Raw genomic sequence first — 14,614 nt, 5'->3', positions numbered from 1 at the left:
CAATGACTAGAGGTGATAACTTTCATGTGAGAGGGACAGCGTTTAAAGGAGATGTGCGGGGCAAGTTTTTTTTACACACAGAGGGTGGTGAGTGCCTGGAAACACTGTGAGTGGTGGTTGATGGTGGAGTGCTGGCGATTGAGGCAGATGCAAAAGTGGAATTTGAGACACTTGTGGATCGGCATACAGATATGCAGGGAACGGAGGGATTATGGTTTATACAGATTACAAATGACATGGGTAGGAAAAGAAATGAGGACATGCAAAATTAATCTAGGAAGTTACGCAAAAGATTAAAAAGCAGGAGCTCCAGAGTAGTTATCTCCAGATTACTCCCAGTGCCATGTGTTAGTGATGTTGTGAACAAGACAATAAGGACAGATGAATGGCTGAAGAGTTGGTGGGGGGGTGGGGGGGGGGGGGGGGGGTCAGGGATGCTGATTTTTGGACCATTGGACCAGTTGAGGCCAGTACTATAACAACATTTAAAAAGACATTCAGGCAGGTACATAGATAGGAATGATTTAGTGGGATATGTGCCAGGTGCTGGCAAGTTGGGCCGAAGAGCCTGATTCCATGTTGTATGACTCTAACATTGGAAAGTGGGCCTAGCATAGATGGGGCACCTTGGTTGGCATAGGCAAGTTGTGCCAAGGGGCCAGTTTCTGTGCACTATGACTATGTGCAGGCAGGTAAGACATTGAGAGCTGTATTGTACTGTGGTATGTTCTATATATTAGGTGGGAGACCATTACACTGCCCAGCAAACTCGTCACTGAAATTTAATCTTAAAACCAGTGAACAAAATGCATTGTTGAAGTCAACTACAAATACCACCAATAGACCAATAGCCAACTTTCCATCTGCCTCCAGTTTCCTCCATGTCTACTCACCAACAGTTGCCACTCATTAGATTGCTAGTTTTGGGACGGGCACTAATACTCACCAATTATCCTCCTGTGGACTTTATGGTTGTTTCTCCTGTTATTGTTTACTGGTTCTTCCAGCGCGGGCGACCTCTCACCTTTACCATTCTGAATCACCAGAGCTGGGAATGAGAGATCAGCTGCTTCTGCTGCCCCCGTCTTTGGCATAGAATCAAGGACAGGGGCCATGCTGGGTTTCTCAGAGGGAGAGATGGGTTCAGGAGAGGAGGGCGAAACAGCAGGAGGCTTGGCAGTCAGTTTGATGCAGGAACTCTCTGTCTTTCCAAGAGATGGGATCTTTTCAAGGTTTACCATGGGAACAAACAAGCTGGAAGGAAGAGAAGAGAAAGTTGGTGAATAAATTCCAGCAATCCAGTTCAGTCCACTCTCGCTTTTGCCTAAATCTCCATGGCAATTCATAAGCTATTCGCCCAGATAGAAAAACTGTAGCAAATCCCAATCTTTGTGGTTGAAGAGTTCATCCACATGAAAGTAAAGCAAAGATTGGATCAGTCTCATACACAATGGTACCAATGGTCAAATTAATGGATAGTTCTCACTGTTTCCATCATCTTTAAGAACATAAGAACTGGACGTTGAATGTCTAGCCTCTCATCCCTGCTCTAGCATCAAGTAAAATTACACTTCATCTTTTACATCAGCGTCACCTCCCAGTGCTAATCCCATATTCACCTATTCCTTTAACATCCAGAAAGCAACCAATCTGTGAGATTGCTTCTCATTCTTCAAAACTCTGTAGAATATACGCCCAGTTTGCTCTCACAAGGGCCCTATATAATTTCAGTAAGGTATATTTACTCATGCTCAAAACATCTTCCAACAAAAGTCAATATATTGTCTACCTTCCAGTCTGGTAACTTTCAGTCCCCACCAGGGAGAGTCATTACTGGGCACCGACTAAATACTTTCAGAGAAGAGAGTCACCAAACACTGCTACTTGCCATAATCACGAGGATCTCACAACACAAGGCTATCTGGTCTATTATGCACATACTGATCATACTGCTACCAATGTTCTGGCTTCACATACTTATCTTTTGAAAGTACATACTGAACCAGATTCCACTACGCTTGCAAGCAGTACATTCCAGATCAAAATCTGTGGATACATTTTCCTTCTGGCTCCATGTTCACATCCCCTACTTTGCAGAAAATCGCCAGTCAATCTGGCAATCTGATCCTGAGTTTGCTGTTACCTGTCACCTTAATTTCCCATTGCAATTTTATTCTGATTTCTTACTTTTTAGCCTCTTTATTATTGTTCCTAAAAAGACCAGTATAATCTTCAGAAACTGCATCTTGGAGTGCACCATCAACTACAATAATTTCAGACACCCCCATTTCAGTTTGAATCAGAACTGACTCGTGCTGGAATTAGGGCATCAACTTATGTTCACTCAATGTTTGCCTTCATTGAAGCTGCTTGACCTGGTAGGCTTTTCCAGTGTTCGTTTTGTACCAGCAATTTCTTTTTCTCTTATGTTCTAATTCAATTCCCTCTATTTAAAACCTCCTCCAGATAGATCAGTTAAAATTGCGACCATTTCTTCTACAGCATCTCTGTCCGCTGAAATTTCTTGGTCTCCAACTATGCACTTGTTTTGTTCCCTCCATCTTTCTCTGCGATTTAAAATATCGATGTATCTTGCTTTTACTAGATCAGGAGAAAAAGGTAATTAACCCGAAGAATTAACTTTAGTAATCTATCTACATCTGCAGCCTGAGCAGCTGAGAGTTCCTAGCATTTACTTTTCTTATATCTTGCTGTGCAATCTGGCTCGTCATTGGAATCAGTTCCCCATCTGCTCTTTCAGTGTTACTACTTGGCAGTAAATCTGATTTTAATCTTTATTGCTCAGGAGAATATCCCAGCTTTTTATTTACGGTTATCCTTCAACATTTTTCTCCCCATTGGGTAAAGGTCAAAAAGAAAATTAAAATTACCACAAATTTTCTTTTGGTCCCTTTGAAGGCACATCTAACTGTAGCACCTTGTTACCAGGGCTGTGCAGCTTCTCTTTGGAGGATCTGGCGCCATGGTTGGCGGTAACTGCAGTTTGAACACTGTTGCATCGTGATTTCTGCAGGATGGAGTTTGTGGACGTCAAGGCGGGAGGTTTCCGTGCTGACAATTTGTTCAGAGATCCGTGTCTTCTCTCTGCAAGAAATCCAATTTATTTAGATTCTCAAATCAGAGACTTCACATTAAACACTGAACGTGGAGTTAAAATCACACCAAGGACAAATTTAGAAATGATACTATCCCTAGTTTCAGTGGGCAGCTCTCGCCTGAATCAGAAGGCCAGGAGGTTCAGACTCATTTCAGGATACATAGCATGCTGATATTCCCTGACAGGAGTGCTAAACTGTCAGAGTTGCAATTTTCACAAAGTCTCTGTTAGGCTGGTAGAAATGGTCCCATAGAAATCTGAACAAAAGCCAGAAATTCAGAAATTTCTTAATTACCGCAGTAACTACACTTCAAAAAGGGCGGCACAGTGGTGCAGCAGTAGAGTTGCTGCCTTGCAGCCCCAGAGACCCGGGTTCGATCCTGACTCCCTGGGGTGCCGTCTGTACGGAGTTTGCACGTTCTCCCCGTGACCTGTGTGGGTTTTCTCTGGGTGCTCCGGTTCCCTCCCACACTCCAAAGACATTACAGGTTTGTTGGTTAATTGGCTTAGATAAAAAGCGTAAATTGTCCCCAGTAGTGTAAGATAGCGTGTAGGATCGGGGATCGCTGGTCGGCGCAGACTCGGTGGGTCGAAGGACATGTTTCCGTGCCGTATCTCTAATCTAAACTAAAATATATTCTTCTGTCAGTAAAATCTTTGGTATACCCCTAGTTGTGAAATACATGCCTACCAAAATATTTATGAAAATGATAAGTTAAAGCAGAGGTGAATATAAAAAGATGGGAATGGCATATAAATCCAACCTGTTCATTAATGTACTTTGAGAAGGATTCCCCCCTATTTACATTGCTTGAGTTTTCATGTGATTAAAGTCCCTCATCATCTCCATACTTCAAAAACTCTGATCTTGGATGTGTATTTATTTGTGTGATGTTCGTGTGCGTTTCACATCTCCTCAAAAACACAACGCGCTAACGGTGAAAGTTTTACATATTCCAATAGAGATTTACGCCATGATGTCAAAAATCGCCTTATCTGAAAATTTCATGTATTATTTCTCGAGTGAAAATGTTCAAAAATTTCAAATAAGTTAGAAAATAAACAAGATGGTCTCGCTGATGACGTCACAATGGATCTGACTGCCTGCCTCTGCTCGCGCTGCGAGTGACGTCACCCCTGTTCTGTCTGCTGTATTTCTTAGCTTCTTAACTTTCACTTCTTTAAATTTGTCACTTAGCGTTTTTAAACTGCTGCGCAGGTCGTGTTGCGCGTTCCGCTGGGCTCCTTGAAGTTCTAGAACATGGCGGCGGCAGTCGTTATCGCCGCGGGGAAGTTGGCCACGGCAGCCATTACTCCCTCTGGGAGAGGCCGTCTATGGAGACCTGCGATTCCTCCGTCGATCGCAGGGACTCGGGGAATCGTGAATCCTTTTCCTCGCTGGTGATCCCAATCCCACCTGGCGATCTTTGGCCGTCACGGGGACAACCTCCTCTCCGTCTCCCCGCCTGATCGTCTGTCACGCGGGTGGGTGGGCTTTCCCTCTCAGAGGCCACGATCGGCCGGCCCTCCCCTGCTTTTGACCGTCCTCAGATCGCTCCGGGCCCCGCTCGGGTCCACGCCAGCCGCAGCCTCACTCGGGACCAGCGACTGGTGGGGAGGCTGCTGCTCTACGACCTGGGTAGGTGCTGACTCTACCCCCTCCCTCTGTGTCCCCTCCTCCCCCCCTGCCCCCCCCCCCCCCTCTCTAGGGAGTGGTGAATATTGGGACCTATGGGTAAGTGGTGGAGTATTGCGTTCGGGAACCAACCCTCCCGTGACGTCGCGCCCCCACCCCTCAATCTCTACCCCCTCCCTCTCCCTCACTACCCCCCACCCTCTCCACGCTCCCCCCCCCCATCTCTAGCCGCGCCTGCGCAGATGGGGGTTATGCTTGAGTGGATAGGGCGGGCGATGGGGTAAAAGGAGCGAATGAATAATATTAATATAATATCAAGTGGGGGGTTATTGTGTATGTGTGGGGGGTGGTTAGTGTGTGTGTGTGTGTGTGTGTGTGTGCGTATGTGTGCGTGTGTGTGTGTGACGCCGAAGGTCGCCACCCCCCACCCCCCCCCCGGCAACCGTGCGTTGAGGGGGCGGGACCCAAACAGTCCCACTTGGTCTAGTAGCTCCTCAATGTCCCCTAACTTGCCATTTATTTTAATAGCAACTTCAGCTCAGTCTGGAAGGTCACCCTAATGACTAAAAGGTGGATGAGCAAAGTAGCAAGGTACTAATGACCACTGCAACTGAATGGGCATCGCTAAATTGCCCTATCCAGTATTTTAATTCTTGGCCTGTATTCAGTCCGGGAGAATGCCCAGTGTGGTTAGGATGGATAGCAATCGCAGACCCTATCTGGCCTATGCTGTGGCTGAAGAGGAACAGGAGCATTGAGCCTCTGTGATGGATGGTCAACGAAGGAGGCAGTGATGATGGTGCAGCACATAAGTGCGCCGAGAAGAGCAGGCTGTCCCAGGAGTGGCAACAATGTCTGATCCCACAACAGCATAGTCCACGTTCTCCTGCAGCTCTTCAAAAAGGCAATACAATCATTCCATACACAACTAATACAATATTCACCTTTAGCATACACAAATAGGCCCTTTGGCCCACCGAGTCCGCACCGACTAACAATCACCTGCACACTGCTTCTATGTTATCCCAGTTTCGCTTTCCACACACCAGGGGCAATTTACAGGAGCCAATTAACTTACAAACCTGCATGTCTTTGGAATGTGGGAGGAAACCGGAGTACCTGTAGAAAGGCCACACAGTCATAGGGAGATCATACAAACTCCATAGAGAAAGCACCCGTAGTCAGGATCGAACCCAGATCTTTGGCGCTGTAACGCAGCAACTCTACCGCTGCAGCAATATGGAAGGGCAACCTGGGTCCATGAAGGCTACGTCAAATTTCTAGAAAATGCTCAATGTCACATTTATACAAAATTAACTTTCAATTATATAATATTAGAAAAAATATTATTACAAAATTGCATTTCTCATTCATGAGTCCTAACCTCCAGGATAGCTCAAGGCCTTTCAAAGAAATGTAAATCATACAAGAATCAGGAAAACCATGGAGGGGAAAGTAATACCACATTTGCCAGCGACACTCACACATTTAAAATGTTATTGGACAAACCCAATTGCAAAAAATAGAGAAGCTGTTATTTGGCTTAAATTCCGACGTTCCATGCTATAGAACCAGGTGACCAGGTTATCTAACGATACCAGTTTTGACCTATTAAAGCACATAAAGCACATCATCTGGAACTAATACCATGGCAGGCAGGTTCGTTAGGGCTACACGGGTAGGTTTCAACTAGATTGGCAGAGGAGGGGGATTCTATGCAGGACTGAGGCAAGTGAGAGGCTGGAGTTCGGTATGGATGGTGATTAAAAAAAGTTCAGTGGACAGAATTTATCGCTCCCTGCCAATCTCCTGCAAATTCTGTCCATTGAATGGATGGTTCATCCAGTGAGGCTAGAAAGGGATGATCGCCTTGTTGAGTGTGTACTCCAGGCCTCCAAATAGTCAGCAGGAATTAGAGCAAATATGCCAAGAGATTGCAGGAAGCTGCAGGACTAAATAGGTTTTCATAGTAGGGGATTTTAACTATCCCAATATTGACTGGAACTGTCCTAGTGCAAAAGGTTTAGACAGGATAGATTTTGCCAAATATGCTCATGAAAGTTTCCTCAGGGAATATGTAGGTAGCCCACATGGGAGAGGGCAACACCTGATCTACTTAGAAAATTGGGAAGGGCAAGTGAATGGTTTTCGTGCTTGAGCCTTTGGACACAGTGACCACTGTTCTATTAGGTTTAAGGTAGTTACGGATAAAGACAAGGCGGTCCCACGAGTTAAAATTCTAAATTATGGTGGGCCAACTTTGAAGGTATTAGACAGGAATTCGCTCAAGTTGACTAGAGCAGGCAGTTTGAAGGAAAAGAAACGTCCAGCAAGTGGGATGTTTTTAAAACTGTGCTGACAGGAGTCCAGGACCTGCATGTTTCGGTTAGAATGAAGAGGAAAGTAGATGGGCGTAAGGAAGCTTGGATCAGGAAAGAAATTGAAACTCTGGCCGAGAATAGCAGGAGGCAAGGGGCAGGTGCAGACAACTGGGATCAAGTGTAGACAAAAGTGCTGGAGAAACTCAGCGGGTACAGCAGCATCTATGGAGCGAAGGAAATAGGCAACGTTTCGGCCTGAGTTTCTCCAGCAATTTTGTCTACCTGTGATTTTCCAGCATCTGCAGTTCCTTCTTAAACACTGGGATGAAGTGTACCCCTGGAGGAGTTTCAGGGACTGCGGAACAAGCTAAAAAATTAAATCAGGAGGGCAAAAATGGGCGGAAGATAATAAGGATAATCCCAAGAGATTTCTTAACAACATTAAGGGGAAAAGGGGAACCGGAGAGAGAAGAAGGCCCCTCGGGAATCAAAGCGGTCAACTCTGTGTGGAGCTACAGGAGAAGGCCAAGATCCACAATGAGTATTTCTTCTCTGTTTTTACAGTGAAGACAGGAGCACTGGAGAACTTAGGCTGTCTTGGAAGTGCCTTGAGCGCAGTCAGTATTAAAGTAGAGGAGGTGACGAATGTCCTAATGCATATGATGGTAGACAAAATGTGTAGGAAAGAACTGCAGATGCTGGTTTAAATCGAAGGTAGATACAAAATGCTGGAGTAACTCAGCGGGACAGGCAGCAACTCTGGAGAGAAGGAAAGGGTGACATTTTGGGTTGAGACCCAGCTGTCTGCCTTCCAAAGCCTCCAACCTTATCGTTCCCCAGCCCCGCACGAACCGATTTTATCTTCCCCACAAAATACATAAACAGAACTGCCCTGACAGACCCATTGTTTCTGCTTGTTCATGTCCCACTGAATTAATTTCCACATACCTCGACTCCATCCCATCCCCTCTGGTCCAATCCCTCCCTACTGTATGCCCATGACACCTCACACATCCTTCGTCTCTTCAATTACTTCTGTTTTCCAGGCCCCCACTCCCTCATCTTTACTATGGACGTTCAGTCACGCGACATCTCCTTCCCCCACAAGGAAGGTCTTAAAGCACTCCGTTTCTTCCTCGACCGCAGAACCAGCTAATTTCCGTCTGCTAACACTCTCCTCCGCATAGCAGAGCTGGTCCTTACCCTCAACAACTTCTCCTTCGACTCCTCCCACTTCCTCCAAATCCAAGACGTAGCTATGGGCACCCGCATGGGCCCCAGCTATGCCTGTCTCTTTGTAGGGTACGTCGAACAATCCCTGTTCCATGCATACACTGGCTCTATCCCCGAACTCCATCGGTGCTTCCTACTGCACCCATGCAGAACTCACTGACTTCAACTTCACCACTAATTTCCATTCTGCACTCAAATTCAAGGATCATCTCCAACATCTCCCTACAGTTTCTGGATCTCTCCGTCTCCATCACAGGAGACAGACTATTTACTGACATCTATTACAAACCTACTGACACCCATAGCTATCTAGACTACACTTCTTCCCACCCTGCATCCTGTAAAGACTCTATCCCCTACTCCCAATTCCTCCGTCTACGCCGCATCTGTGCCCAGGATGAGGTGTGCGATACCAGGCCATCAGAGATGTCCTCATTCTTTAGGGAACGTGGGTCCCCTCCTTACATTACAGATGAGGCTCTCACTGGGGTCTCTTCGATATCCCGCAGCTCTACTCTTGCTCCCCCTCCCCCCATTTGTAACAAAGACAGAGTCCCCCTTGTCCTCACGTTCCACCCCATCAGCCATCGCATACAGCACATAATCCTCCAAAATTTTTGCCACCTCCAATGGGATCCCACTACTATAAACATCTTCCCATCTCCACCTCTTTCTGCTTTCCGCAGTGACCATTCCGTCCACAGCTCCCTGGTCAACTCGTCTCTACCCAACCAGGCCACCACCTCCCCAGGTACTTTCCCCTGCAACCGCAGGAGATGCAACACCTGTCCCTATACCTTCTCACTCAACTCCGTCCAAAGATCCCAACAGTCTTTTCAGGTGAAGCAGAGGTTCACTTGCACCTCCTCCAACCTCATCTACTGTATCCGCTGTTCCAGGTGTGGATTCCAGTACATCAGCGAGACAAAGCACAGGCTCAGCGATCGTTTCGCTGAACACCTCCGCTAGGTCCGCCTAAACATATCTGATCTACCGGTTGCTCAATATTTTAACTACTCCTCCCATTCCCACACTGACCTTTCTGTCCTGGGCCTCCTCCATTGTCAGAGTGAGGCCCAGCGCAAATTGGAGGAACAGCACCTCATATTTCGCTGGGTAGCTTACACCCCAGCGGTATGATCATTGACTTCTCTAACTTCCAGGCACGGAAATCGCTACCAAAACATGCGGGGGACACAATTTCTTGGCGATCGCGCGCATGCGCACACGCGAGGCTTCGGCCGTGGCTCCTGTGGACGGTAACATCGGAAGCTGACCTGGTTGGTGTCCGACTCCAGCAACAGCACCTTCGTCCGCCCCGAATCGTGGGGCTTGAATCGGCCCATTCACGGGGTCTTTCATCGGCCGGCAGGGGCTTCAACATCAGGAGCCTCGAATTTAAGCCGCGCCGGGCGCTGAAAGCCCCCGCCAACAGTCCGATTCAGCCCTCGGAAAGCGTCTGATAAAGTCCAGATTACAAAACATGGGGGGGGGGGATTGTCCCCCCACCTCTCAAAGCAGGGGGGGGGGGAAGCTTCAAGTAGCCCTTGCTTTCCCTCTCTCTCCATCGCCTCCCCCTTCCCAGTTCTCCCACCAGTCTGACTGTCTCCGACTACATTTTATCTCAGTACCGCCCAGTCCCATGAAATCAGTCTGAAGAAGGGTCTCGACCCGAAAAGTCACCCATTCCTTCTCCCCAGAGATGCTGCCAGTTCCGCTGAGTTACTCCTGCATTTTGTGTCTACTTGATGGTCTCGAGCACTATCAAATATATCCGTGGACACAATGGAAAGCCAGAAAGGAAATTGCAGGTGTCCTGACAGAGATCTACAGTGCATTCAGAAAGTATTCAGACCCCTTCACTTTTTCCGTATATTGTTACCTTATTCTAAAATGCACTAAATTCTTTTTTAACATCAATCTACACACAATACCCCATAATAAAAAAGTGAAAACAGGTGTTTAAAAATGTTTGCAAAGTAATTAAAAAGAAATAACTGAAATATCATTTACATAAATATTTAGACCCTTTACTCAGTACTTTGCTGAGGCACCTTTGGAAGCGATTACAGCCTCAAGTCTTCTTGAGTATGACGCTACAAGCTTGGCACACCTGTATTTGGGTAATTTCTCCCATTCTTCTCTGCAGATCCTCTCAAGCTCTGTCGGGTTGGATGGGGAGAGTCGATGCACAGCTATTTTTAGGTCCCTCCAGTCTGTTCAATCGGTTTCAAGTCCAGGCTCTGGCTGGGCCACTCAAGGACATTCATGATTTGTCACGAAGCCACTCCTGCGTTGTCTTGGCTGTGTGCTTAGGGTCGTTGTCCTGTTGGAAGGTGAACATCCGCCCCAGTCTGATGTCCAGAACGCTCTGGAGCAGGTTTTCATCAAGGATCTCGCTGTACTTTGCTCCGTTCATCTTTCCCTCGATGCTGACTAGTCTCCCAGTTCCTGCCGCTGAAAAACATCCCCACAGCCTGATGCTGCCACCACCATGCTTCACTGTAGGTATGGTATTGGCCAGGTGATGAGCAGTGCCTGGTTTCCTCCAGACGTGACGCTTGGCTTTCAGGCCAAAGAGTTCAATCTTGGTTTCATCAGACCAGAGTATCTTGTTTCTCATGCCTTTTGGCAAACTCCAAGCGGGCTGTCATGTGCCTTTTACTGAGGAGTGGCTTCCGTCTGGCCACTCTACCATAAAGGCCTGATTGGTGGAGTGCTGCAGATATAGTTGTCCTTCCGGAAGGTTCTCCCATCTCCACAGAGGAACTCTGGAGCTCTGTCAGAGTGACCATCAGGTTCTTGGTCATCTCCCTGACCAAGGCCCTTCTTCCTGGGATGTCAGGACTTTCATATGAAGAAAGACTGGATAGACTCGATTTGTACTCGCTAGAATTTAGAAGATTGAGGGGGGATCTTATAGAAACTTACAAAATTCTTAAGGGGTTGGACAGGCTAGATGCAGGAAGATTGTTCCCGATGTTGGGGAAGTCCAGAACAAGGGGTCACAGTTTAAGGATAAAGGGGAAATCTTTTAGGACCGAGATGAGGAAAACTTCGAATGGCCTACTCCTGCACCTATTTTCTATGTTTCTATGTTTCCCTGATTGCTCAGTTTGACACAATCCTGTCTCGGAGGTCTACAGACAATTCCTTCGTCTTCATGGCTTGGTTTTTGCTCTGAAATGCACTGTCAACTGTGGGACCTTATATAGATAGGTTTGTTCCTTTCCAAATCATGTCCAATCAATTTAATTGGTGGACTCCACTCAAGTTGTAGAAACATCTCAAGGATAATCAATGGAAACAGGATGAACCTAAGCTCAATTTTGAGTGTCTTAGCAAAGGGTCTGAATACTTATGTAAATGTGATATTTCAGTTATTTATTTTTAATTACTTTGCAAAAATTTCTAAACACCTGTTTGCGCTTCTTCATTCTGGGGTATTGTGTGTAGATTGATGATTAAATAAATTAATTTAATCCATTTTAAATTAAGGTTGTAACGTAAATGTGGAAAAAGTGAAGGAATCTGAATATTTTCTGAATGCACTGTATGAATCATAATTGAATACAGATGAGGTGCCGGAAGACTGTAGGGTGGTAAATAATATCCCTCTATTTAAGATGGGCTTCAGAGAAAAGCCTGGGAACTATAGGCCAGTGAGACTAACATCTGTGGTTGGAAATGTATTAGAGAGCATTCTGATGGATAATATATACATGCATTTAGACAGACTCAGGCCGATTTGGGAAAGTCAGCAAGGTTTTGCATGTGGGAGATTGTCTCACGAATCTATTTACGCTTTTGAAAATGAGTTGAAACTGTAGATGTACATATGGATTTCAGCAAAACATTTGACAAGGTTCCACATGGTAGGCTGCTCAGGAAGGTTAGATTGCATGGGATCCAAAGAGCTAACCATTGGTTAGAAAATAGGCAAATGAGACACAAAATGCTGGAATAACTCAGCAGGACAGGCAGCATCTCTGGAGAGAAGGAATGGGTGACGTTTCGGGTCGAGACCCTTCTTCAGACTGGCTACATGACTACAAATTAGCTACATGGAAGGAAGCAGAGGGTGTGATGGTGGTATTGTTTCTCAGACTGCAGGCCTGCCACTAGTGGTATTCATTAGTTCATGAGCCATAGGAACAGAAATAGGTCATTCGGCCCATCTAGTCTACCCCGTCATTCAATCATGGCTGATCTATCTTTCCCTCTCAACCTCATTCTCCTACCTTCTCCCCATAACCATTAACATCCTTACTATTTACGAACCTGTCAATCTCCGCCTTAAAAATACCCAATGAGTTGGCTTCTCAGTCGTCTGTGGCAATGAATTCCACAGACTCACCACCCTCTGACTAAAGAAATTCCTCCTCAACTTCTCTCTCTAGGTGCGTCCTCTTATTATGAGGCTATGGCTCTCCCCTAGTGGTAGACTCTACCAATAATGGAAACATCCTCTCTATCCAGGCCCCCCCCTCATCCTTCTAAACTCCAGCGAGCAGAGGCCCAGAGTCGTCAAACGCTTTTCATGCGTTAACTCAATCATCCCCTGGGATCATTCTCGTAAACCTCCTCTGGACTCTGTCCAGAGCCAGCACATCTTTCCTCAGATATGGGGCCCAAAACTTCTTACAATACTGCAAATGTAGTCTGACCAGTGCCTTATACAGCCTCACCATTACATCCCTGATTTTATATGCTAGTCCTCTTGAAATAAATGCAAACATTGTGTTTGCCTTCCTTACTACTGATTCGACTTGCAAATTGACTTTTTGGGAATCCTGTACCAGCACTCCAAAGTCACTTTGCACCTCCTCTTTCAACATTCTCTGACCATTTAGAAATGTATTCCTACTATCAAAGTGCATGACTGCACACATTGCTACCCTGTGCTACTTCTTTGCTCACTCCCCCAACCTATCCACGTCCTTCTGCAGAGGTGCTGCTTTCTCTACAACACCTGCCCCTCCACCTATTTTTGTATCATCTGCAAACTTGGCAACAAAGCCTTCAATTCCCTCATCCAAATCATTAATATACAATGTGAAGAGTAGCGGCCCCTGCACTGATCTCTATGGAACACCACTCGTCACTGACAGCCAACCTGAAAAAGCCCCCTTTATTCCTACTCAGTGCATTCTGTCATTCAGCCAGTCTTCATCCCTGCTAGAATCTCCAGCATCCATGGGCTCTCATCTTCTTAAGCAACCTCATGTGCAGCACCTCATCAAAAGCCTTCTAATAATCCTGGTAAACAACATCCACTGACTCTACTTTTTCTACCTTATCATTTACTTTCTCAAAGAATTCCAACCATTTTGTCAAGCAAGATCTCCCCTTCACAAAACCATGCTGACTTCAGCCTAATTTGTCATTTGATTCTATGGAACCTCATCCTTTATAATGGAATCTTACCAACCACTAAAGTCAGGCTAACCAGCCTATAGTTTCTCTTCTTTTGCTTCGCTCCCTACTTGAAGGGCAGAGTAATATTTGCAATTTTCCAATCCTCTCGGACCACTCCTGACTCTAGTGATTATTGAAAGATCACCACTAATGCTTCCACAATCTTCAAAGCCACCTCTTTCAGAACCATGTGGTGGAGTCCATCTGGTCCAGGTAAGATATCCACCTTTAGACCTTTCAGCTAACCAAGCACCTTCTCCTTAGTAATAACAACTCCTGACCCCTGACTTTCTTGAATTTCAGGCAAGATCCACTGTGAAGACTGATGCAAAAAACTTATTCATCTGCCATTTCTTTACTCCCCATTATCACTTCTCCGGCATCATTTTCCAGTGGTCCAATGTTCACTCATGCCTCTCTTATTCTCTTTATATATCTGAAGAAACTTTTGCTATCCTCTTTTATATTACTGACTAGCTTACCTTCATATTTCATCTTTTCTCCCCTTATTGCATTTTTAGTTACCTTCGGTTGCTTTTTAAAAGCTTCCCAATCCTCTAGCTTCCCACTAATCTTTGCAATATTATATGCCTTCTCTTTCAGTTTTATGCTGTCTTTGACTTCTCTTGTCAGCCACAGTCGCTTCATTCTCCCCCTAGAATCTTTCTTCCTCTATTTGGGTGAAAAGATACTACGTCTTCCAAATTATTGCCAGAAACGCCTACCATTGCTGCTCCACTGTCATTCCTGCCATGATCCCTTTCCAGTCAACTTTAGCCAGCTCCTCGCTGTATTCGCCTCTGTAGTTCCCTTTACTCAATAGTAATACTGACACATCTGGTGTACCTCATTTCTGGGCCCAATGCTGTTCATCATCTACATCAATAA

General features: G+C 45.8%; 1 protein-coding gene across 1 annotated transcript in view; it reads right to left on the bottom strand.

The window, feature by feature from the left end:
* Positions 1-14,614, bottom strand: part of LOC116986556 (ataxin-7-like protein 1) — a 66,375-nt gene that overhangs the window by 31,132 nt on the left and 20,629 nt on the right. Inside the window, exons 5-6 of the mRNA XM_033042154.1 lie at positions 2,892-3,105; positions 947-1,254 (exon numbers count right to left, since the gene is read on the bottom strand). Of these exons, the coding sequence (XP_032898045.1) occupies positions 947-1,254; positions 2,892-3,105 (522 nt within the window). The remainder of the gene's footprint in view (positions 1-946; positions 1,255-2,891; positions 3,106-14,614) is intronic.

Source organism: Amblyraja radiata, chromosome 24, assembly GCF_010909765.2.
Source record: "Amblyraja radiata isolate CabotCenter1 chromosome 24, sAmbRad1.1.pri, whole genome shotgun sequence".
In the NCBI taxonomy this organism is placed as follows: Eukaryota; Metazoa; Chordata; class Chondrichthyes; order Rajiformes; family Rajidae; genus Amblyraja; species Amblyraja radiata.
This window is presented reverse-complemented; position numbering and strand designations above follow the sequence as displayed.